Consider the following 27305-nt stretch of genomic DNA (forward strand, 5'->3'; position numbering starts at 1 on the left):
TCGTTATTTCCTCTTTTTTTTGTTTTGTAAATCTACTCTACTACCTGTGCTCACATAGGTGTACCTATGTATATACCTATATTGGCGATGCGTAAAAATTTTTGTAGGATTCTCTGAGACTCGGATTTACCCTCGCGACACGTGGGAAATTTGAGATGGAGTCTTTTGCCCTTGATTTAATATAGACTGAAATTAATACTTAAATCTATGAACAGTGAATTAGTATGCGTTGTGCAATCCTCACATGTGTGCATGAATTAAGGATGAATCTGAGGTTAAAATATTTAAGAATGAATTAACAATTGGGAAAAAAAAAATATGAATTATGTATTGAAAATATAGTTAAGATTTATTCATGTCTAATTTATAGTCGAAAAATATTCCCGCATAAAAAGTGTATGGAAAAAAAATTTCAAGTTTAATACAGGTGAGATAATTAGTGTGATCTCAGCCGATTCTGTATCGTATTCACTGAATATTTCATGGGACACTGAGCCAGCTATGGGAGATGACTTCTTTCGGCGTAACGAATTTCGTTTAGTCACGGAAAACCCAGAAGCGACAGGTAGGTAGCTCTGTATACCGTGAATTTACGGTGAACAGGAACATCAACATATCCACTGATTTTACACGACTCAAAGTAGCCCAGCGTGTGCCAAGAACTGCTGCCAACCTAACGCTTACAACGGCAAGACGGACGTCACGCAATAGATTAGGAACCATTTCCTTAAATAGGTTGGCAGTAGTTCATAGCACCCACTGGACTGCGTTGACTCGTGTAAAATGCATGTGTCAACGCATGCGTAATCGAATTTCGCAGTTCACCATGGATTCACGGTATACGGCCCAAGAGCTATGATTATACGCATGGGGTACCGTATTATCTCCCGGTAAATATAATTGCGAAGAACGGAGAAATCGCTACAAAAATCTATCGGCGTATAACCAATATATTATACACAGCTTCAGATTCAGAGCGCTACAACATATACGTACGTGATGAATAAAAAATATATTTTTTTGAGAAATTGTGCTCGAGTTTTGAATTTCGTTATAACATGTGATACTTATTATCCACCGAATTGAAAACTAATAAAACTTGATAACACCGATTTATAAATCTACTATAATTGCACTTGCGCATGGCTATAACGTTGCAATATGGCGTCGTGCGGTGTGATCAGCTGATCGTTTTAGATATCCATATTGTACGAGTATCGATGCACAAAAATCTTCGAGCAAGTGTTCAGACAACAATTTTGATACATTAAGTAGATACAGAGTAAAATATACAATGATAAACGATCTTTGTTATTAAATATGAGAGCAAGATGGCGTCACCCAATACGATGGATCCCGATAGTTTTTGAATTGTTTTCGTTTTCACTCCTCTTTTTTCACGCACTTATCTCACCTCCCATCTCATGGTCGGATGGTTCTTCTTCGTAGACCATGATGTATAAAAAGAAGAAAGAAAGGAAAAAAACGACCGAGTATGAAGCAAAAAATGAGCTCATTGAGATCAGAAACTCGAGGCGAAGAACGCCGCGGAGTCCCACGCCCGACTGCTATAATACATATAGAAGACTACCCTCGATCGCGGATCGTGTAGATGACTTCGACTTAAATTCAATTGTTGGGTACAAGGTATGTACCTACTCCAAGTGTATATACGTATAATTCTGAGGTAAAACTATAAAAGTAAGATGGCCGGTGTTACGCTTCCATAAACACCACGAATGCTAGGTCAACTTGCGGCAATTTTTTACACGACGAGCCTTATCCTCATTATACGGTAAAAGAATAATACTTCGTTTCAAATTTCTTGTCGCCAAGAAACCCGACAGCTAGTTATAATAAGATAAGATATAAAGTAGATACCATGTCCTCGTCTATAGTAGGATGAAAAGTAAAACTAGAAATAAGAAAAAATATTTTTAAAAAAAATCATCAATTTCCTCTCATCTTCTCATCGTTCCATGAGTTGGATTTTCTCATAGAACAGTTGCCAATACATCACACAAACAATTTACAATGCTATGAATATCAATTACGTGTGCACGCAGGCGAGATCAACGGACGTGTGAAAAGAATATGCATAATATAAGTATACAAGTATAAAGTGATAGCTGCGACGCGACGCTGCAGCAATTGAAATGACGAAGACGTGTCTCGAAGGGTGTATAATAATGTATCGATGTATACGTAATATGGTAATGCGGGCATGGCTATACATATACTGTCCGAGTATATAACCCATGTACATATACATATAGATACCCGTGACGGGATCGTTTATAATAAGTTAGGTTAGGTCAGTTTCTGATTACAGCATTACGGCTCGTTCAGCGTTGCCAATAGTTGATTAATACCCTCGAAACAATTACCGAAGATTCGACATCGTCATAATAGCCTTCGTAAGATAAAAGAGAATTTTTTCAAACAGATGTTGCTCGGTATAAAAATGTGTTGCCTGCAGGCTGAAGTAGAATACAGAGGTAGGTGAAATACCTGTGAAATAGGTTCTATGTCTAACCGGTAAGATCGAAATTACCATGTAAATTGAAAAAAACGAAAAAGCAAATAATATATATATATATACGTTATGAATACCACGAGGATAAAAAAAAAATTTTCTCCAACTGTCGAGACTCGTAATATTCCGTCGTGTTTTCAGCAGGTTTTCTAATTAATTATCAAAGTCGCGCGGTGCAGAATGCGCATGTTTGAGAAGTTGAATCGACTCGGATGGCGCCAGATACACCGTGAGTTGTTAATATGATTATACATACTGGATCTAGGTATCTAGGGGCGTTGTTTTATGAGCAATGTGCCTCTATACAAAGGTGAAATAAAAGAAGATCTATACATATATGTAGGCAGGTAGGCATGTATCAAGTGTGGGGATCGCAAGCCGAGCAAAATGTATTCTGATATGCATGTAGAGATACGTACACGTATGTACGTCATGTACAGGTACGAGCATAAGACACGAGAAAAAAACGGGTAGCATCCGCTGTCTAAGACATTCTTTCGTAAGTGTTACACAATCTTCTCCGCACTTCCTTTCCTGTAGTTATTATACATTACGTGTATATTGTACATATATATAGATGTATGTATGTACATACTTACACTTGTTTCATATACCGACGATGCGATGCAATGCTGCTGCAGCAGTACAACGCACACAAGAAAACGAGGTGAATTAATTGCTATAGATTTATGCAATAGACAAATATTTACACATTGTGCTTCTGTATACGCATGATAACGAGTATTTGAGTTTTAGGTGTATAACATATGTAAATAAGGTGAAATCACGCTAATTTTACATTGTACAACGAGTAAAGAATTTAAGATAAAAAAAAAAGAAAAAAAAGAAAAAGGAAACCGAACGTCGTACATATGTATACGTATGTATGTATGTACATATTTACGCAGGTGAGAAAGCTTCGGCTTACAATTAATGTACATCATAATACCGAATTACCTAATTAATCATTAACGAGGCGGTACAACGTTATTCGTTATATGCATGAGGCAGGATATAAGTTTCAAACTAGAACATAATGCGTTCTTAATTAGGTATATAAGGATTTCGTTTTTATTTTTACCTTTTCTCTATTAATTACGACGTGAATCCTACAGCGAAGATGTGAAATCATCATTCCAACACAGGTATACATATCAGTGCTTGATGTATTAGGGAAAGAGATAGAGAGAGAGAGAGAGGGAGAGAGTGAGTGAGGCTAACGGAAAGGCAAACACCTTACACACCGGAATCCTGCGTGAGTCACATTTCGTAAAGGAAATTATCATAATGAATCAGTGATTATAAATTCCGCGGATTATTCGTTGTCGGTATGACAGCAATAATTGCCAAGTAATGGCTCCACATATTTAAGTGATCAATGAACCGCGGTACTTGTAAATGTGGAGATGCGTGATTCGCGGATTTTGTTTCCTATATAGTTAAAAAGTAGACGCCTCTGTCATTTTTTTGCTTTTTTTTTTTTTTTTTTTTTTTGCTTTTTGCATTCAATTTACAAAGTCGTTATTTATCAGAGAGCTGTTCCTTTTCGATGCATTCGATTGTAATGGTGCAGTTGTAACAGTTTATTATTGTACACAATAAAGGTTTGAGATGGAAGATAAGAGAAAAAAGTAAAAGATACACGTCTGAAGGTAAGAAATACTTACGGTACAAAATAGCGGTGGAGTACAGAGTATCGCAAGATGCTGTCGCGGCAATCTCGGAAGTGTAACACCTGTTCAAATTCTCCGAGAATACTTCGATTATGTTTCGCGATCTCCTTATCAGTCGGAAACATCGTATACACTCATCGTCGAGGTATCTGTGGAAAAAAAATAAAAAATATAAAAACTAACCAATAAAAAGTGCAATATAACAATAATCAATCATTTATTTTTTGTCTATACGTAATATAGTTTATATATAATACGAATCACGTTTTTTTCGTATCAGAAAGACATTTTTTGATTTTTGTTTTACATTTACACCGAGGTCCCAGGATGAGATATAATTATAGTCGAAAAGGAGAGTAAAAAAAAAAAAAAAAAAAATCGCATTGCTCTAGGATTTTACAGTACTGCCGAGGGAATATATTTTTCTCCATCCGGCCTCGAGGGAGATGAAGAAGAAGAATAACCGCCGCGCCTTGTAGTTATCCTCAAGGTTTAGTATATATAGTTTAACGTTTTTTTCACAGCAAGGATCCAATCGGAACTCATCACTGCTGAACCGCAACTTGTGCAGGCGAGAAGAATTCTTTCGTTCGATGATCGCGCCTCAACGACGACGACGACGACGACGACGACGACGACGAGGAGGAGGATGAAGAAGATGACGACCCAAGAAGTACGTCACGGCTGAGGAAACATCCACCGGGCAGTTTTACAACGAAGAAGAGCAACCCGATCAGGCAAGAGATCTCTGCGGTATTCGGTACCAAAAAACGGTATTGAAAATAAAAAAAAAAATAAATAAAAACGAAGAAATGTCTTCAACACTGGGCAATGGCCGGATCAGTTTTTAGACATACCTACCAAACCTACCTACTTGACGAGGAAACCTGCAAATCAGAAGAAAAAAGAAACAAGAAAAAAAAAAAAAAATGCAAAGAGAAAGGTAGTAAGAAGCACCCAATTACGGTTCGAAAAATCTAATTTTCCCGCATCCTGAACAACAATTCTCCTCGATCCAATCAGCAGGTATTACAAACACTCTCAAGACTACCTTTTTATTTCAATTTTAACATCACATCCAGAGGGGGGTCCTGCAGCTGCAGCAGACTTGAAATATCATTCACTGCAGAGCATGTGTGCAGTGTAAGAGTTGATGAGAATTCATAGGCACGAGGGTTTCAGGCATGCATTATGTTACCCACATTTACTTCTCCACGGAACATCATTCAGACGAGAGGTGCAGTTTCGCGTTGTTTTTTGGTTTTATTAATTTTTTTTTTTTTCTTTTTCAATTTTTATTCTCTTACAACTCTTACTCTTCTCTCTTCTCTCTCTCCCAAGAAAAAGAAGATCAGACTTTGCAGCAACAGGATGATGCGCGAGTCTCTGCAGCAGCATCGGCACGCAAATGAAAATGGTAAAAATTGAGGAAGGAGAATGCAGTATATCCCTGCATCCTTCCATCCTGTTGCTGGTGATGATGGTGGTGGTGGTGGTGGTGGTGGTGGTGGTGGTGGTGGTGGTGGTGGTGATGGTGGTGATGGTGGTGAACGTGTATATAAATAGCTCTTGGGAGATGGCAATTTAACTTCCATTAAGAAGTGCGCATGTATAATATGCATTTTGCTTTCGTTTACACAATCTGATTCGCTCGTGTTTTTTCCTCTCCTTTCCCCCCTCCGCATCGCGGTTTCCGCCTTTTTTTACCTCATCTCTACCCTTTTTTGCTCCACCGTCGCGTCGAGTCCGAGGATGGATCGCGGACTCGTCTCAACCCGAAATGGCGAACATGTGCATGGCAAAAGTTTCAGGTTCAGACACTGTCGAATCAACAGGATGGCCTGAGCTCTCCGTGTGTTACCGATTTTCGTTCACCGAACCAATTATAACGACTAATTTTCACAGAGTCATCGTCGATCGGGACGTTCCAACGGGAATATAAATATAATTCAGGAAACGATACTCAAAACGTGAATTATACTACCCAAGAAAGAACAGTTGGCGGTTCAACAGTTGGTCAAATCCACGGGGTGAACTCCTTCCCAAATATCGCACCGAATTAGAGGCTGAAAATCTAACGGTCTATGAAACCAACTGATACTGACCTATTGACCAAAAGCACGTTCTGGCCAACTCGTCGTCGGCAGTATCCCCACACGGGTATCGAATTGAAGGTAATGTTGACCGAGGAGTAGGGCACCGGATCCCCGATGTTCCCTGAACCTCTGGAACCAGCCCCGCCAACTTGCATGACAAACTCGCCCTGATACTCGGCAGAGAAGTAACATCCTTCCTGGACCGTGTGTTCGGGAACCTCGAAACTCTGGAGCACTTCTTTAGCGGTGGCTGCCTCTGCACCTAAAAAGCAGAAAACAGTAAAATTGTATAATAAATTGGATTGGTTGGATTCAGTGACGTGTAGGTAAGAAAATCGACAAGACGAGAGGACCCAATTAGGGGGCCCGTTTCCGCCGCGCGGACCTACAGGGATAACAACGGTTCATAGATTATACATACTCGCGGTAGAAAGAGACTCTCTGTGCATGCTGTATACGCGTATAACGCGATGCGTCTGTGGGCGTGAGACAAGCGTTTGTATGTACAGACCTACAGGCATCGCGTCTAACTATGTGAAAGGTGTGGCATGACATAGCTGGGATTCAGTAAAGCAAGATCCAGAGTTCAGTTCTCAGGAACCTGAGACCCCTAGTTGTGCATGCATACATCCGTACACACCTAAGCACGTACAAACACAGCGCACGTAGAAGTGAGCAATGAGAGTTCCGTCGACGACGAGGAGCGTTGAGAACGGTGCACCGATAGTGCAGCTGCACCGAGACAAACTCCCAGCTCGCTTGGATTCAAAGGGTAAAAGTTCATTTTAAACGATCCGATCGAGCAGTCATAATATGATCTATTATACAGTCTGCAAATGAGATCGCTAATTATCAAAGTTGAACTGGAGAGGAGTTTCGACTTGTGGTGAGTGTTCAACGATCCTCGACTGCATTCTCATTCTTCATCATAACCGAAAAATTTTCGATTATCGATTGATCGGGTTTCGAGTAATCGGTTTTTGGAATATTCGATTAATCGAAGATGTCTCATAATAATTCTGCGGGTCAATCGGTGGACGAATCGAAACTGTCGATTCATCGATTAGTCGAAAAAGCGATTAATCGAAGCTGTCGATTAATCGATTAATCGCACAGCACTAGTTCTGCGTGCTGCATTGGATCGCGGAGCCAACTTCAGTAGACTAATTAGTAAGAGATGTTAAATGATTGCACCGACGATGAAATCAATGATCAGGACGTAGCTGGTATAAAATACATCATGTTGCAATCAAGTGCAGGCGGCGGATCGAGAGACGACGGTGTTCTTTGCGAACCTGACTCCCGGCGAGACCGCACGACCACCGATAAAAAGAAGAGGCCAGGGTGCCAGGCCGCAAGAGTTATGACGATGTGGTCGCAGGAATCAATCATTAAGCAAATTGCGCCTAATCACTTCCTGTCGTTTAAATAACGCCAGCCTGATTCCATCGTCGCCTTGGGACAAAACATTGAACGAGAGATTGAGAGAGAATGAAGAACGATAATGAAGAAAAGAAAAGGGGTTAAAAGAACGGCCGTTAGCTAGTCAAATCGCAAAACAAAGAGTTCGACATCGCGTTGTTCACAGTTTGTAATCTTTTATTCATGAATCATCATGCCGAGTGTGTATGTATGTACACATCCAGCCTGGCAATGTGCGATGTTACATGTGCCTACATAGGTATACGACGAACGCGCGTCGCGCGCGTCTTTTTGTCCTTAGAGACCCATGCAGGCACAGACTCGCCAGAATTCTCTTCGATTACATCACGAATGGAATGCTTAAGAGTGATTTGCCAATTCTTTTTATTTTTTATCTAACTTTCTTTTTTTGTTCACCACTCCGTCACGCATTCTCGGAGTGTCCGAACGCTGACATTTACTCTCACGCGATTAGCGTCTGTAATTTTTCATTTTTTATTTTACGAATTCGGATCCCCGATTCAGATATTTGAGGAACCCAGACACGTATTTATACCGAGAGTAACACTCCGAATGCGCGAACTTTGTCACATTTTCATGCAGCCTGGCCACCTGAAGCTTCAGCTCTCAAACGCGACTTACAGAGAGGTTATGGTTACATAGGCGACGGAGATTTTTCTGGCTTTATCATATCTCGAATAGTTGATATAATGATTCGGGATGGCCCGGAAAACTTTTATTGTTAATTTACAAGCGTTTGACATCTCGCTCTCCATTTTGAGTTAAGTTGGCACCCCTGATTTGCAGATTGAAATGTTTTCACGGCAGGATCTCGCAGACCAATAGAGTTCGATTATTTGGCGCATGCGCAGTAAATTCCTCTCGTTGTAGGCGAAAATCAGATCGGCGCTTCACGCAATTCTCGTTGTGAATACCCACCTGTACGTTACGTTACATAAATATATGCGAGACGATTTAAGCGAGTAAAAAATGTACAGCGAAGAACGGAAATTCATGTTTTAAGTAGAGATAAGATTATCGTATCTCCACCGGCTCTGCGTGTACCTTCCGTATAACAATAACCTCAAGCAGTTCGTTCAAACACCTCGAATGGGATTATTTTTACAACGGAAGCATATAGCATGCGGCATATCATTGTATAATTACACTTGAAGAGTCGGTGTATAGAAACCGAAATACAAGAGTTAAAACAAACCTCTGTAAGCCGCGTCGACAAGGGACAAAAAAATTGCTCAAAGTTATAACCGGAAGAGACGAAGAGTAGACAAAATTTTTAGTTTACATCTTTTCTTCTCCTCTCGGTTCTACCCAACGCTTTATCGTCTTGATTCTCACGATCCCGTGGCAGCGCTCCCTGCACTCTGTGTTTCCCCTATACATACATCGGTATTAACGGATCGGCAGGGTGGTTTAAATATTTCCAGAACGTACGACTGCTTCATTACAGTTTTGGAAAAAAAAATGAATAAAATTTTAACGTCGGTGTTCTGTTAGAACGCAATATTCACGTGTGAAAAAAGAGGATTTTTGTCCACAAGGACGATCAGCGGGGACGTTTGCGGACATAACTCAAGACCGGAAATCGTCAAGAGATCAGAGACGGGATTTAGAATATCGTTAAGTAGGCATTACAGGTTTGCTCCGTGTAATTGGGAGTCATAATTAGTTTGCAATTTTTTTACATAAAAATACAAAAGTTAACTATCTCGCTGCAATGTGAAAAAAGAAGTCGCCGCAGTTCCGCCGCTAGGAGTTCGTAATAAAGTTATTGAATTCTGAGCAGCGACCAAATGAAAAGCACGTTACTTTTATCTAATTGATCTATTTTTTGTTCCTTCTAAATCTGATGAGAGTCAAAAATAAAAGAAGCCAGAGGAGAACGGTTAAGGTGTTCCATGGTGTCGGCTACAGCCGACCGACCATAAAGTCGATTATTCGTAAACTCTGATCGGTAACTGCAGAGGTTATGTTTGAAATCTCCGGAAATTATAATTGGAATTTGAGAATTCGAAAATGGCGAGTAATTAATTATCGCTTATTATTGTTCATAACCAACCACGCGTAACGTCGATAAATGAGGATAAAATTCCACGTCATTTTTTTGTTTTATTTATCCTCTTTTCGATTTATGTTTCCTCGTGGCGGTGTATAAGATGTACACATAAGTGCGGCGCCTTTTTCTAAATATAATCGCCCCATATCCGGTGCTCGTAGAAAAAGAAAAGGTTTCTTATACCAGCCTCTTCTTCCTCCTCCTCATGCAGAATGCACCCGCCATCAGCATCACCATCACCACAGAATTAGGCCCGCGATGAAAAAAAAAACAAATCGACTCAAGCCCTCTCGACTCGTACTCTCGAGCACATTATTATAGGTGTACAGATTTTTTCGAGAAGATGGAGGTCTTCGTGATACAATTCACATGCACTTATTGCCATCGACAATTTTTTTTTACCAATCCTTAAAAAAGTCATTTTTGAATTCCGACTGTCTCACCAGCCAAATCGGTTCCAAATAATTGAAAAATAATTCCCTAATTTTTTCAGATTCTTATCTCAACTCTAACCCATGCCGCCAGAAGGTTGATTTTCCCATTTAATCCTTTTCAAGGAAACAGTAAATCCTTGAAAAAATTACACGCATTGTAAATAAAACAACGAATAAATAAGCAATGATACCGTGAATTCTTCGTTTTATTACTATCATTATTATCATCATCAACATTTTAAGTAAGTAAGCCAACATGCGGAATGAGAATTTTTTTGCAATTCAAAAATCAAGAGACGAAAATTAGTATGCGGAACATCGGTTTGTTCCAAGTCATTGGTAAGACTGGCTTCGCGTGCGTTTCGACTTGAGTAGTGTTTTCGTCGTTTTTTCTCACGTTTTCGTATTTCATTTCACACTTTTATTCAATTCGATTTCGAATTTCATTCCATTGTTTATTCAAACTCTTGACGATATAATTTTTCTAAGGTGTACAACCTGTTTTAGACCTAATCAAGTTGCCAGGATAAATCGAGAGGACGCGAAGGAATTCGAATTACATTATCGGCTTGATTTTCTCATCCACGTTTCCGGCGATTCCTCCATACTCCCAAGACGCTCGAGTTACAAAATTCAAATGAAGCCGACGGTGTCGCAGCCATAAAATCTAACCTCAACACATCGATTTCCAGTATCCGATTCCGCAGCCTCGAAACCTTTAGCACTTGGAGGTTGTTCATCCCGCGCGGTAACGAGACGGGAATAGAATTTTTCTTGTAAATGATACAAGAGGGTGGAAGACAAGCCATGCAGAGGCAGTCGTAGGCTAGATCTTAAGTTCGAAAAAAATTGTCTAAATATAAATCATGGAGTTACCATCGCCGAACTTGAATGCGTATAATATATACCCATACATCTACACCGTGCATAACAACTTTAGAAAACTTTTCTCAAGATTACCGAAATCTTGGCTCGCGAAGATCTGTGAGATTTTTTTCTTTCTCATCCGTCTCTTGTTCTTTTTTTTTTCATTCTTTTTTTGCACCTCTCAGCCTTCGCATACCAATTATGAATTTAACACATGCCAAACGAAAAGGATTTTTCTTTAAATATCTATTTTCTGCAATTGTATTTGATAGATAAATAACGAAAATAGTAACGGTATATAAATTCAAATTACGCTCTTTTTTTCACACGCCGAATTTGAGGATCGTTTTATACCAACATTCGATATATGGTTGATCACATATATATAGAAGACTGTATACGGATATCAACTGTTACACTCTGACTTTAAATTTGACACCGTCAGCTCGGAAAGGTTTCGGTCCCTCGGCATGTCGTCAGTTTCCTCTTCTCACACCTGCATACGTCGATGTTTTTTATATCCGCAACATGCAGCGACTTATTAATATCAAACTGAAATACCATCTTTATACTGTATATTTTACGCATTATATGTATACTGCGTTGAACGGTAAACAAGCTGTAAAAAAAGAAAAAGAAAAAAAAAACATCACCGAACAGCTGTTGAGACGTGAAAAGAAAAGAAAGAGAAAAGCGACAAGAAAAATTTTCGGCTAAGTTCGACCTGATAAATTTTATCAAATTACTTTCATCTTCATGAATATCTGTCGTTTTGATTTTACATTTTCTTCTTCCTTTCCGTTTACTTCAAATGACGATAAAACGTCGTATAATAAAAAAAATCTAAACACTTCGATTTTTATTTTCATTCATTTATTTATTTACTTGTTGTTTTCATGCTTTCGCAGACTAGAGGCTACGACTATACGTTATCCAGAGAGTTTACTGACTCTCGGTCGGTAGGTATAACGACCGGTTGGTTCGCACTGTTGTTTCTTGTTCACAAACTTGGAACACTGAGTCGAATAAGTGAGAAGCAAGCACTGGAACTACGTACCGTAACATCACCGCTCGCATAGATACCAGGTATTATGGGTATCTTATGCTGGTATACCGGCGATTATTATACCGTTACCGTTTCGATCATTTGCCAGGTTTCAATGTTTCGCTTAACTTTTCAAAAATCCACAAGACAAAACGTGCGACGTGTTCGTCTGTTTTTTTACGTCGTTAAGACGTGCGGAAATAAGATGAAAAATAAAATCCTACGGAAAAACAATGTAAGAAAGGAGAATTGAAAACAACAAAAAAGACAAAAACAAAAGACGAAACTCTTCAAAGATCTTCCCGCCAAAATCTCGAACGAGATAAACTCGCGATCTGTATGCCAAGTCTGTCGCAATAATGGTATACATATACTGTATGTACATACATACCTGTGTATATATATTCGTACATATACATATCTAGCTTATCTCGTCGGGAAAATCAAACAACTTTGCGGAGATCGTTCCTTGGTTCACTTCCATTTTTATCTGCCAGTCTCTTTTTTTTTTTTTTTTTTTTTACTGCACTCTTCTACACATTTTCCCTAGATCAACATCTCACGATGCAATCTTGCATTGTGTTTCCGTTATACGTCACAGTAAGTAACTCGACAAGAAAAGTAGGAAAAAAAAAAAAAATCGTAGAAAAACGATGACGAATAGGAAGAAGTGGAGAGAAAAAATACGAAACAAAGGAATAAATTCACAGTATAGGTACGTACGGAACAATTATATCGTGACGAAAGTAATAGAAACTGAAAATAATGCCGTGCAAAGAATTTACGAACTATAAATAATATGCACATAAATTAATGTAATACGATTATAATTATCATACGAATGCATATATGTAACTCGAAGTGTGCAGTGTAAAGTTTGTATAAAATTATTGATATTATTTTTCATTTTCTTTTCTATTTATTCATCGAAACTAGAATCTCGCATTTATGGATATAAGTATAAATATAATATACAGAGTGAATCGGTAACGACTGAACGGTCCGACGTCTGCTATAAATTAATGCGCATGCGCTAAAATCCGAGAGCAGTTGTTTTCCAGAGCGACCAACCGTCGTGAACGTAACCTCGAAAATTTTGCCATTTTTCGCTGGCAGTTGTTTTGAACACCGACGGTTGTAAAAATTTTCGAGGTTACATACATCGCGGCGAACTGTCGTCTAAATTTATGACGGTTGGTCACCCTGGCAAACAACTGTTCTCGAGCCTTAGCGCATGCGCATTAAATTTTAGCAAACGACGGACTATTCAGTCGTTACAAATTCACCATGTAAGTATAAACTGGGTTGTCAGAATTCTCCTAGAAAAGGGTATCGCACGTTACGCATGCGGTCCCCGCAGGATGAGCGAGTATAAATTGCATAGAGAGCGTGTGCCGTATGCTGTCTTCAATTTCTTTTCATGCACCGTGTATGATATACATTCTACCTGCCTTATGCTTATAAAGAATATCTTGTTTCATGGGGTTTTAGCTTTTACAGTCAATGAGCAGCATCACGGAGTCGCAACTCAATCTACAGGGTGTTCAAATTTTTCTGCATCTGGCGCCGTGTTACCCTCCCTGTAACTTTAAAAGGATGCTACATAGTCAAATGTCACTTCTTTTTTTTTTACCATCGCTAAAGACTATGCATCATTGACGTCAAAATACCGCAATCAGTACAATTCTACGCAGCAATAATGCCACGGAATATATTGGTACAGTTGAACTATCACTTATTGCAGGAATGCGTTTCCTAGAATTATATACGCCTGAAACATGTAAAAAGTTTTTTGATAGTTTGGTGAATAATAAAAACAAGTGACATTTTACTCAGTCGGTAAAGTCTGACTGTAGCATCCTCTCAAACGACTACTGGTAACTTCATTATTATATAAGAACCCATGCGTGATTTCGAATGAATAGTATATATGTATAATGTATAATTGAAGGAAGCATGATGCAGTTATAACACGATAGACTAACGTTGCAAAAACCATAATATATATGTATATCGCTTGTAACGATGCGCAATTTCCGACCCTCTGTAATTTTTATTATTTATTTTTATTCCCTTTTCGTTTTCCTTTTGCACCACTTGCCGGTTATTTACTCCCCTTTATTTCTAAAGAAGTTAATCAAGCGAAGGCCACATAAGCCGGCGTCTGGCGGTTTAAATCGCTCAAGAATGCATCTGGTGGCCAAGATTTTCGTCTGTTCGGCCCCCCGGGCGTTTCGGGCGTTCACGCACACTTGTCTCTAAGCTCTGCAGCAGCCAAGACCAACAACCATTCAAGAGCCCTGGTTATTGGTGCAGGTTATAAGGTACCGACTATTTATGCGCGTCTTTCATTCAGGGTAACCATCGATGTTTATATTTCCCTAAAGATAGTCTTTCTCGCGGGAAATGACTATCTCCTGATTCAAGTCGATTTGACGAGGGTTGATGTTCAAGAAAACAAAATCTCGCTTCATTTTACACGTCGATAAAACTTTTTAATTCGAAACTTGTGTGTATATACAAATAAGATGGGAATTAAGAAAGATCTCGTGGATTATTATTATTATTATTATTATTATTTTTTTGCGTACAACGATATTACGATAATAACTATAAAAATAATCATAATAATAATTGAATTGTTATAAGGTCATGATTGTGACGCGGAATCTCTGTGTTCTCTTCACGTTTCAGGTGAATTTATATTACAGTCAGCGAGTATCGTCGTCATAAGGTGAATATAAATGAGAAGATTTTTCGTAGATGTGGTTACATCACCGCAAAGCAGCAGCTTATAACAATCTTTTGGTTGAACATTATATACTTATGCTTGTATGACAAACATGCATCACATGTATAATGTGTGTGGGTATATAAGAAATTTATACCTATATCTTGGTGGTATGTTTATAATTCAATAATATTGTACGTCTTTTTGTAAAATAATATTGAACATGCCTGCGAGAGCCATCTGTTTTGCTGTTGGGCTGCAGCAGAAACTACAACTTCCGATTCGAATACACATATTTCAGCTGGCAAGAATACCGCTAGTGTGTGTGTGTGTAAGAGGACCCAGAGAGAACCACGTGTGAATTTGGTAAAAGACCCACCACCTGGTCCTTCGACCCGCCGCACGCGTGTTTTTTCGACTTCTTTTCCTTTTACACGTCATGGAGTATTATAACCATATCCACCCGTCAATCCATTGTCAAATTCGAAGTAGAACAGCTGTGTGTTCGATATAGAAAACAAAGATAAACCCCTTGCCATTACTTTTTATATCGTTATTATTGTCATTATATTACCACGCCGATATTTACCATCGATGTAATATAGATATATACATTTTATACATACACCATATTGTATAACGATCGTCTATAGATATCGGCGAAAAATGAAACTTGCCAAAGTGAATAATGAGCAAATGAAAACATTCGGACATCTTGGTTATTTCATGCGAGGTGCAAGAGGTTAAGTGATATAGATAGAATTGTTGACATTTTACGATAATGATTGCGATGATTGCGAAAAGATCAAGGTCATCTGGATTCGAACTAAACGCGCGATTGTTCCGAAAGTTTTATGATGTTTGATCGGGTTTGTTTTTTAATTTTTTTTAAACCCTCGACCGACGCCATTTTGAATCTTGACTTTTCACTAATCGTTTACCGAGGTACACCATCAACGAATCGATCAATCTAATCAAGAAACAAACACGCAGAATCTACCCCTCATATATCTATTTCCTACCGAATTAATTCGCTTTCTGTTTTCTTGCATGTATAGTATCGTAACGTCAGAAAAATTCAAGACGATCCGATATACTTGAGGGGTGAATTCAAGGCGCGATTCGTTATCATAACCTGCTGCATTACATTGTACGCGCATATTATAATATCAGCTTATTGTTACAGCTCGCGTTGATAAAAAGAAATCAGATACCTACACACGTGTTAAATTGGCACACCACATGCACTGTGACAGAAAAATTCCACCACGTTTACCTCTCATGATAATAAATGACCCTGGGTTGATTACGCGACCGATAAAACATCGTGCAGATTTTCGATGATGTCAGTAACAACAAAGTTGCATCACATATGAGCATCAATTTATATGGCCAATAATTGCATCAAAACTTTAATGAATATCTGTAGAAGCCTATAAGTGCCATGATCGGTTTTGGGAATTGATTGTCGAATGCGACTTTGTGGTCGAACGATCGATGAGAATCGGCAGACTTTTCTATCAGAGTCACCTGACTTTGCCGCACAGTAGCAGACGCAGCAGGTCTGTGAAAACCCCGGGTAAAGCCGATGATGCGAACCAACTTCCTATTGATTACGCCTGCACTCAGGGGCGAATGCAGGCTCATCTCACAGAGTTTCTGGGAGGGAGGCGATTTATCGAATCCCCGGGGGTCGGCACCCGATGTGGGTTCAACGGCAGCGCATGAGCGTCAAAGTTTGATGCTGCACCGACTCATGCCTAACCTAACCTAACCTAACCTATCGCCGTAATCGGAAAGCCTGCGCATCCGCAACCATAGACTACGTAGTTAGCCCAGTCGCTGTGTACAATTTTTTGATAGCACTATTTTTTTTCAAATCGTTGGTGAGGGTGATTAGTAGTCAGAATGCAGAACTTCGACCCGATTCTGCAGTAACTTCAGTCGCCATCTTGAATTTACGGTTTAAATCAAAACATGCTGATCATAGAGAAAAGAATTTTGTGACCAAGTTTAGTCTTGACCACTCGTAGTGAAGACTTGAAAATGTTAGAGGTGTTTGACAAAAACAAATTTCCCCTTAAATTCAAGATGGCGATCGAAGCTACGGAGATCTGGTCAAAATTCTGAATTCAGACTATCGGTGACCCCCATCAACGATAAGATAAAGAAAATAGTAGTATCAAGAAATTGAATTTTCAAATCTATCTTCAACTCACGGGCATTGAATAGATCTGCCCGCAGAAATGCGGGTAGAGACTCATGCAGGCGCGACAAAACTGCAACCCGAACATAAAAGGCTCGACGATTTTCAGGGGATGTAGTCTCGTCTCGCCTCGTTCGCCACCCCAAACAACTCCTGCATTCGGGCCGCAGCAGCAACGGCAGTCTGGTTTACTCGGAAAGATGAATGGCGCTGTCATCCGCGCTCTGATCCCCGGATCGTTTCCTAGGGTCCCTCGCCCCTTATTTCTCCGCCCTCTTCGCCCCGTTAAATTATTCAATCGCATTCCAGGGAATTACTTTATGCGGCATACAGGTTAGGTTAGGTTGGGTTAGACTCGACAAGTTCGCATCATTCTAAGCGTCGTTGAAATTTTGAAAAATTATGTGGTGCTTACAATGCCGTAGGTACATTTTTCAGCAAGTGGCAGACAAAACAAAAATCGTATCAGTTACACGGGAAATATTTTTGTCAATCGATAAACTAACTGTAAAACACCAGCGTTACATATACATATTCCTAATTCATATCACTTAAAAATCCAAAACTAAAGCGACACGGCAAATGTTTAATTGTTATTTTTCCTACAATTTGTTTATTTTTTTTCCTACTTGTAAGATTTGTTTCGGTAGTTCCATGAAAATTCTTATAAAAAAAACCCGGCTAAGTGCAAAATGATGTATACTTAATATTTATCCCTTCCCAGGTGCGCAAAAAAATCTAGCATAACCTAACCTAACATATATAACGTCCATTAATAGCTACTTTTGTAACATATCTTCGCGGTAAAGTTATTCGACCGTCAATGGAACAACATCTGTGGTCCGGAATTTGAAGAAGGGACCTGCAACGATAAGTGTATATAATTTTGTGGATGACGTTGAATTCAACTGTTTCGAACACCGTGATCAACGTATTTTTTCAAATGTGATATTTTCCGCGCAGTCCCAGGTCGAATCGACTGCGTGTTCAAAAACAAACGACCACGTATTGTAGAATAGGTTATACCTATGTACTAAGGAGTTGGCAAGCTCGGGCAACCAAACTGTCTTTTATTTCACTTATGTGAGCACGTGTCTCTCATAGGTATACATACACCATGTCACACCTATAAATTACGTTATACATTATACCTCTTCGTACCCACAAAAATTCTCTACTCGTTTTAAACGAATTTATTACGTCAGCTTTAACATGGTGCCAGAAATTTTTTATAAAAAACCCTCATTTCTTACCTGATGGATAAAGATCGAGATAAAGATATTATACGAAATACGAATACATAATCAAGTGGATCATGTTTTATCGTTTTTTGGTCAATGCGACCTTTAGTTTTCATAATTCAATTCTATCGATTGTAAAATTATATCAATATTCCTGTTTTTCGTTTTATACATTTTATCGCGTTTGTTGCTATATAGTAAAAATAAATAAATAAATAAATTTTAAAAAAAATGATCAGTGTCGCTACTGCACCGGTAATACCTTATACATATACTAAATACATACGGACCGTGATACGCCGAGGACATTAGCATATCAATAACAGACGACAGCCCACACAACAATGACGTATCGTTGACTGATGATAAATTATCGCTTGTGCATGCCTCGGCTAAATAGCTGAATAACTTAATTGCTAAATTGCTTATATTATGCCGTTTCATCGGCAAGTCGGGTATAAGGTACAATTTGAGTATTACATGTCCATCTCGTAGTTGCGTCCGAAAAGAAGCACCGAAAAAACAACGATTCACGATTCTGAAACTGGTTTTAAAAAAAGGAAATCACGTGTTATCTGGTTAAATTAAATTGGCAGAGGAGGACCGAACCGTGATCCGCAAAAGACCCCCCATAAGCATGGGTCTCTTCAACCTCGAGGGTCAATTCGTAATTTATACATGATACTTGGCAAGCATCTTGATCCTAAAGCGGTATATTATAGCTGCCTTTGTTGCGTGGCCTCTGCAGAAAATATCCCCTCTTCGTTGAGGGTCGCGTCTTCGCGTCCCCACGGATGTAAAATAACCCTCCAAATATATCCCCTTAAGGATAGAATTTAACGAGGATTCACATCCTAATAGAAAATCTCTCTGCATGACGTTATTCTACGTTATTGATCAATGAATTCCTTAGCTTTATAGTAAAATTTCATCTCTGCTAGGCAAATTTTTTTTATTTACTTTTTTTTTTCTTTTTCTTTTTCTATACAAATAACAAGGAAAAGAAGAAGAGAACCGAGATAATTCAAAGATCGTAATCGCGAGTGAGAGATTACAATTTGAAAACTATATACTTGCTTCGTGGCTTCTAATTTTTTCCCAACGATCAAGATCATCCGGTGATAGTAAAGGAAGAAATATTATCGGGCTACTTTTACCGCTTATTTACACGCTTGCAGTGAAGCTAAGAACAATGCGCTAGACTTCCTTATGTATACCTAATCTTAACAGTCAGTTAACTCTCGAGTTATTACCACTCTTAAAACAGTATAATGGCGTCGATCTGAACACGCGAAAAAACTATATATATATATATATATATATATATATATATATATATATACATATCCACCTGTACATATATTTACAATATATCAATTATATATTTACTTTTATTTTTGTTGTTATTATTTTTCGTGTCAGAATCGATTCGAAGCTGGAAAAAAATGAATGATAGAAATAAAAAGTATACATCGATCCGATCCTCGATAAAAAGATTTTTTTAACGCGACTCTAGACTCGGAATATGTTTGACCATATATAGAAGAATATATTCAGACACGATGCAAAGTATAAGTATACAGGTATATATACATATATATGCAGGTATCTAAATCTAAGGTAGGTAGGTATAGAATAGAAGGAAAAGTACTTCCTGTAATCAGACACCCATCAGACCACACGCTACGATCGGGAGACCCGACGGGATTAAAGCCCCTCCTCGATCCTTCTTTTGATCGTCCGAACGAAAAATCTCTCACCCATAATCTTTCGATCACTTCACAGTATAATAGATTATTTATTCACGGTGTTTAGACGCCGTTTTTTTTTTATCGTTATTGGTAATGTTATATTAGCTATATGATGTTATTAACGAATATCAATTGAATAACAGGCAAATTGTGTGTGTATATATATATATTATATTATATTCAAATTGAAAACATCTTTTGCGCACTTGACATATAATTTCGATTTCAAGTTTTCCTAAATTTATATATATATATGTATAGTGCGTGTAATTTTGTTCAACATGTCTACCTAAAATGAGTGACAAAGAAAAGGAAAGAATTTCTTCCTTTGTCAGCCACATTCATCAATCGCCAAAAATTTTTTACAGTCTAACACGTAATACGTTTTTGTCCAATATACGTAGTATACCATAATCGAGATCTTCATCGATTAAGTGGCTCGCATTTTTACGTGCGCAGAGGCTTGAAAAAAAAGTGGAAAAAGGAGAAAAGGAGAAGCGTTTTAAACCGTGGCACATCTGTCCTTCCGGTCTGCTGTATGCCCACCTCTACCTAAACCTATACACGCTCAAGACGTGCATGGAATAGAGAGATATGAATCATCCCGATCCTCGAATTACTCCAGCATCCGTTCGCCATATTCCACGGAGCAACGAAGGACTCGTGCAGCGTTTCGGAGATTACATTGTCACGATAAGCCTTTGTACATCACATCTCTATACATATACTGAATGTAAATGAGTGAACAATTTTTTGAACACGTAAAACCTGGTTTACTGCGTTGTTTTTTCCACAGAATCATCAAATTGTTTTTTTTTTTTTTTTTCAATGTGAATCGTAATGTATATGCTGAGTAAAATTTACCGATTGTATGCTATATTTTTTCGTTACACAGCTTATGCGAAACTAATTTTCATTTACTGCAGTCAGAAGTATATAGTTTTTGGTTATGGTTACAATGAGTTGGAATACAACTTAACCCTTTAATTCATTATAAGGTTTTAGGCTCGCTGATTGCGAATCTGAAGTAATATTTTGAAAATTCAATATGGCGAATCCTGTCAGCGGCCCCGAAAACCCCTGCACAGAGTGTTTTTTTACAATATTTGATAAGATTTGACATTTTTGTTAACCATATTAGATCCGCCATCTTGAATTTCTTAAATTCGATTTCAGATTTATAATCAAGGACCCCGGAAACCTCTGCACAAAGTTTTTTGACCACATTCGATAAAACTTGAAATTTTCGTTAGCCATATTGGATCCGCCATCTTGAATGTTGAAATTCTGATTTCAGGTTCGTAACGAGCGATCTCAAAAACCACAAAATACTATCTCGTTATAAAAGTTGACTCAGCACGATAACGTGTGACTCAAAAAGTTAACAACTGTATGGTATTATATATATACATCTAGAAACAACAATCGCGCAATTATAAAAATTTCTACCGATGTACTTTCGAGGTTTGAAATTTTCTAATAACAATAACAATAATAATCATAATAATTGCGTATAAAACATTTTTACGAGAGGTGTTTTATTCGCGAGATGACTGTAATTGCGGTAATTAATTAGGTTAATTAAATCGCCTCACCTCGTCCAACGTCTCCTCCTACAATAGCCTGAATATTTATATATATATATATACCGACATACCTTACATGTATGTGTATAAATAGCGTCTCGGTGGCGACTTAGAGATTTATTTCGGTGCGGTACGGCGGACATAAGACGATATTTGAGCGACTCAAAAGCACCGCGAGACTAAAGCAGAAATCCCGAAAGTTGAAAATACATATAGATGTCCCGCCTTCATCAGGCACATGGAGACAATAGTCAAGAGCCGCGAAAATTAGGTTAAATGCAATCCGGGTGGTCGTCGGCGTAAGAAAAAACATCTCTCTGCCAAAAATTCACGCGGCAATGAGTCAGAATTACTCGGCGCGAGATCTCGTCTACTTTTTCGTTTCCGTAAAGTATCGTTTTTTTTTTTTTTCTTCTTCTGTATAGTCGAGGTGAACAGATCTTTAAAATTTTTTTTTCTTCGTTTCTTCTTCCAACTGTAACATATCATTACTCACAGGTATAACCCGATATTGTATATCAAGGAGAATCTATGATGAGTAATACACCTGTAAATGCAAACTTTTGAATTAACAGGTTCTATGACGGGGTCAAGGTCGTCATCAAACACCGCGAATTATCGTTTCTCGAATCTCCAAGTATGTTTCACAATATGTGTGTATGTCTTTATGCATGTGTAATAAACGCGGGGATTACTATACAGTGAGTCACTCACAGTAGTCGATATTATATGACTCAAAAACACGTTTACAGTCATCAAATGACACGTGTATGCTTTCCCCGTCCCAATCGCATTTCTGTGAATATTCATATTGATTGAGGAGTTCGATTTCTTACGAACTATACTTCTTATTAATTCTATTAACGGATATACATTAAAATTAGTGGAACTGTGAAGAAAAGCTTTGTACAGAGGGAATTCCTAACGACTTCATGGTCCGTCGTCTGCTAAAATTTAACGCGCACGCGCTACAATCCTGGTGCAATAGTCATAAATTTAGACCACAGTTCGCCGCGATATGTGTAACTTTTTGTTTGAAAATTTTGACAATTGTCGGTGTCAATTGTGCACAATTCAGAACAGTGACAAGTTTTGAGGTTAGGGACAGTTGGCCACCCTGGTAAACAGTTGCTCTCGGATTACAGCGCGTGCGCATTAAATTTTAGCAAAAGACGGACAATGCAATCGTGACGATATTCACTCTGCATATCGATGCTTTCATTTCAAATCGTTCGAAAATTGTTAAAAATCTACTAACTACGATGCGGTTTATTTTGTTCAAAAGATTATTTTCTACAAAGTCACCGAAACAGATTTTACTTTATTTTTTTTTTTCATTCAGTGAATAATAAATATCGGTACATTGTTGTAAAATGAAATATTAAACGATGCCAATTTGATAAAACAAAAGAAAGGAAAGTATATTCGTCGTCAAAATTAACCGTCGTAGAGTGAATTCGAACAAATCTATCATAGATTTTCACCAAATTTTGAAGCGATTTGAAACGAATCGTCGATATCCGAGACTTTCTGTACAATTCCATTATTTTTCACGAGATCTCCGTACACAGTATCTGGAAATAAAAGATTTTCTGAACAACGACGCGTCGTTCTCACATCCTGCAAAAAAACCTTCCGTATATATATATATATATACCTGCAAAGGCAGAATTTCAGGTACCGGAATTTCATTCCATTCATCAGTCAAGTACAAAGTGGGTACGATAAAGTACGATATTATACACCAGAGCGGTAAATTCCCGAAGGTCAGGTGCAGCAGGGAGCGCAGTGTAAAAAGGATATATATACATATTCCTAACAAGTGCGTGATAGATATAATAGAGTAGGTAAACCGGACTAATGCAGGTTAATGGTCGGTGGACGGCATGCAGCTTCGCGTGTGTAGAACGATGGAAAGAGTGATTTTTCGAAAAGCGAAACGACGCTGCCTTTCACGCGGACATTGATTTGTGTGGGTCAGGTAGAAAATACACCTGAGATATCCTGGCTAGAAGAAGGACGAATTCGCCTCCTCCCTTGCCTCCCCCCTCCTCCCGGGCTTCTTCGCCGTTCGCCGCAGGAGTGAAGAAAGAAACCGAAATCTCGAACACGACCCTCACGAAGTTTTTCCTCTCCTCTCCTCTCCTCTCCTCTCCTTATAATTCCCTTTTCTACGAGCGTCTAATTTTAGTTATCCAAAGAGAGAGGCACAGAGAGAGACCTGTCCTGCAGTCCTTTCGTCCTTTCGTCCGGTCCCGAGCCCTCGAGGGACAAACTTCCTGTGTCCCTTCGACCAACACAAACGACAGGGGCGTACACACAGACGTACCGTTGAAGCGGTTTAGAGAGATCAAGTAGTATTTTCCCTTGCCTTTGCTTTTATCTCTATGTATGTATAAGTATTCGTATGTCCAAACTTGTATATTATATACCTAGGCATGTGCCTTACTGCACCTCTGCTTATATACCCATAGTATATAGGTATGTACGCTGTGTTATACATATACTTGTTATACTCTGAAGTGAACGCTTCAACCGCCCGCCTCTGTAAACGTTTTTACGAATGGGTATAATAAGGGGACAAAGATTTTCGGAATTCCATTCAGATTTTCAAATCTTTCTTGCCCCACTTCCGTTCACTTTTCTGTCCTTCCCTTTCCCTTCCACGTATACGCATCCAATGTATACCTATATATATATACATATACTGGTTCGTCAGCTCATTCAATTCTCTTCTTCTCTTTATACACAATTCCTATCTGTGCACGGTTGAAATTTGTAACGTTAAAAGTCGTTATTCCGCAGTTTTCGGATGATATGAAATCCAGTGAGCCGTATAAATAATGCAAACCGTATCTTAGATTAAAAAAAAAAACCCTTAACCTTCACCTTCGAAGTTGTTGTCAAGTCACATTATTAGTGAATTTTTCGGAAAAATTGAACTCGAATTTACCGCTGAATCAATTATTATTCCTCGGACAAACGCGGCATAATAACAAGGTTGAGGTTAGGTTAAGGAACTAATTGTAAGAATTGGAAATGTGAGTGTGTTTTGTCATCCTACGGTTCACTGAATTGATTCAGACAATTCCAAAATGGCGAAATAACGGTTTTTCCTCAGAATGAATCTTTAGGATAACGATTCAAACTCCAATATGATGTATAACATCCAAGTGCAGTTTGGAAAAATATGAGAAGCGAGAAAAGCGAGAGGAATGGAATTATTTCACGGATTGACGATTTTATCTACCTTGTGCTATATTACACTTATGTAAAAATATGTTTGATCAATGCTGCGGGAACACAACGAGACGGGAAACAGAGAGAGGGATGTTTCTTAATCGACGAGCCCCCAAATGCGCCGCTCTGGGTTCCCCACGTTTCCGAAAATACTTCAGAATTTAACGACTTTCGGAAATGGAAGTTCAGTCGCGGTAGTTTATACGTATAGTGAGAGACGGACTCCGAATAGACGTTTACAGGTGACTCGAATTTTGAACGTGAATAATAATAGAGTCTGGATATCGGACTTCTACAAACGACATTATATAGGCATATATATATAATATTAAAAGTCAGTATTTTTCTAAGAATAGTTTTTCGTTGCCATACTATGGAAAAAATAAATGACATTTTCTTGGTTCCGAGGGAAAAATGAAAATGAACTTTGTAGCCGTATACATAACCAGAAAATACGATCTAGTGTTACTATTATTTTTAATTATGGTCACTCGTTCTGTATTTTCTTGTAACTGTTTCGATAATGTAATATTGATGCTGCGATAAATTGTCGTTAAGGCGTTATTTAATTAAAAAAAAAACAAAAAAACAATAAAATGTAGTCAATATCAAAACCGAATAGATTCAATGTTGCAGTAACCAGAAATAAATATGGTATCGACAACTACAATAATCGTAGTAAATAGTTACTTTGAAAACATTTTCCTGTAATTCGAAAAATATTTAAACCGTTATTGTAGCAACATTCATTTCGATAGAATTTTTCTACTAACAATAGTAATGAAATTTTTCTCAACAATCTGTACAATCTTACGTGTTCAGTATTCGTCACACAAAAATCGTGCGTATGCAATCGCATATCCGTATGGCTTACGGTGTATTGTTGCAAATTTGTTAAAATATGAGTGAAACAAATGAAGCGAGGTGACGTCATCGGTGTCAAAAATGACGTTTCCCTTTCACAATCAACGACATGAATGTACAAAAAGCAGAATTTCGAATTAATTCTTCTTACATCGCTAAATACTGTACAGAAATTTTTTTTCCCTAGTCAAGTTCAACGTGAAGAAAAATGCGTGTCTGGCGGTTCTTGCTCGCTGTTTTTGTTTTTTTTTTCTCGAGTTTCTTGATTTCATATGGAATGAATTTCTGCGCATGTTCCATTCGATCATCTAGCATTGTATTATCGCGCGATATCTATCGTCTCGAAAGCGAACAATTTGTCATGCACAAAAATCCTGAGTAATGGTTTTACGCTAGGGGCTTATAGGGTGAGAACTAGACATTGATAGATGGAATATATTATTATACCTAGGCATATCAGAGGTAAGATGTGTGTAACGTCTTCATACTCACATTGACCGCACGCTGCGACGGCGTGGAGAAAATACACAATGAGCAAAGTTCTGGTCCCCATGATGATGAGAGAAATTTTTCTTCTCTCTTCTCCGAAGCACGAAATATTCACTCAATTGTCTCTTGCGGTCAGACGAACACGGTGCGTTGACACTTTTCTTCCAGAGAAGAATTAAAGTAAGAGAAATAAAAGATAAGAACGAAACGACAAGCGCACTCGCCGCTAATTGGTTGTTATTTATTTATTTATTTATTTATTTGTTTGTTTATTTATCGTTATTTGTATGGTGTTATTTTTATTCTTTTGTTGTCCTTTGTTTTCAATTCTCTGCACCGCAGTTGTCTCGTTTATATGGTTGTTATCATCGGTGGATCGTTACTGCAATCACGAATAACGAATCGATCTGTAATTATGAAGTGAATCAGACGTGTTAGCTGAGCGAAGAGGAGAGAAGAAACGACAATGTATTTGATTACAATCAGGATTTGAAAATGCGACAGAACAAGAAGTGTTCTTTTCATTCTCGTCCCATTTTCGAGCATTGGCAAAACTGCTGTTTAGAGAGTTTTTTGCATACAGCGGAAAAACTGCAACAAAAACGCGAATCGGCGAGTCTATAAATTCCAAATCGTCTCGAGGTTGGGGAAAAAGGATTTCAAAAAAGAAAGAAAACGAAAAGAAAGTTGAATGGAGAATAATCCGTACGCACTGTGAACCAGAAAAGAAGGGGGCAAAAAAAAACGAGTAACAGGAAGTATTAAAAGATCAGTCCGAATGGTAGAAGAGCGTAAACAAACGACGGTCACGAGGCTCAAACATCTTAGTTTTGTTTCTTCTCGAAATCGCGTGTATATAAAAGGTACATAGCAAAAGTCAAGACGAATTCGGGTAGCTGCGGATATTTGCAATAGACAACACGACAGATATTTTCAAAAGAACGTAGCCTCCCTTAGACGAGTAACAATCGTATCGTCAATTTGAGTTAACAAAATATAACAACCATCGTATAAAAAAGAATAGAAGAATAAAAATACGTTTGACGTTAA

General features: G+C 38.3%; 1 protein-coding gene across 2 annotated transcripts in view; it reads right to left on the bottom strand.

Moving 5' to 3' along the window:
• LOC124411728 overlaps positions 1–26496 on the bottom strand; it is a 30327-nt gene extending 3831 nt beyond the window's left edge. For both annotated transcript variants that reach the window (XM_046891048.1, XM_046891046.1), the window contains exons 1-3: positions 26259–26496; positions 6315–6567; positions 4204–4358 (exon numbers count right to left, since the gene is read on the bottom strand). In XM_046891048.1, the coding sequence (XP_046747004.1) occupies positions 4204–4358; positions 6315–6567; positions 26259–26319 (469 nt within the window). In that variant the 5' untranslated portion in view covers positions 26320–26496. The remainder of the gene's footprint in view (positions 1–4203; positions 4359–6314; positions 6568–26258) is intronic.
• Positions 26497–27305: the final 809 nt, after the last annotated feature.

The sequence above is a fragment of the Diprion similis genome, chromosome 10, assembly GCF_021155765.1.
Source record: "Diprion similis isolate iyDipSimi1 chromosome 10, iyDipSimi1.1, whole genome shotgun sequence".
Lineage (NCBI taxonomy): Eukaryota > Metazoa > Arthropoda > Insecta > Hymenoptera > Diprionidae > Diprion > Diprion similis.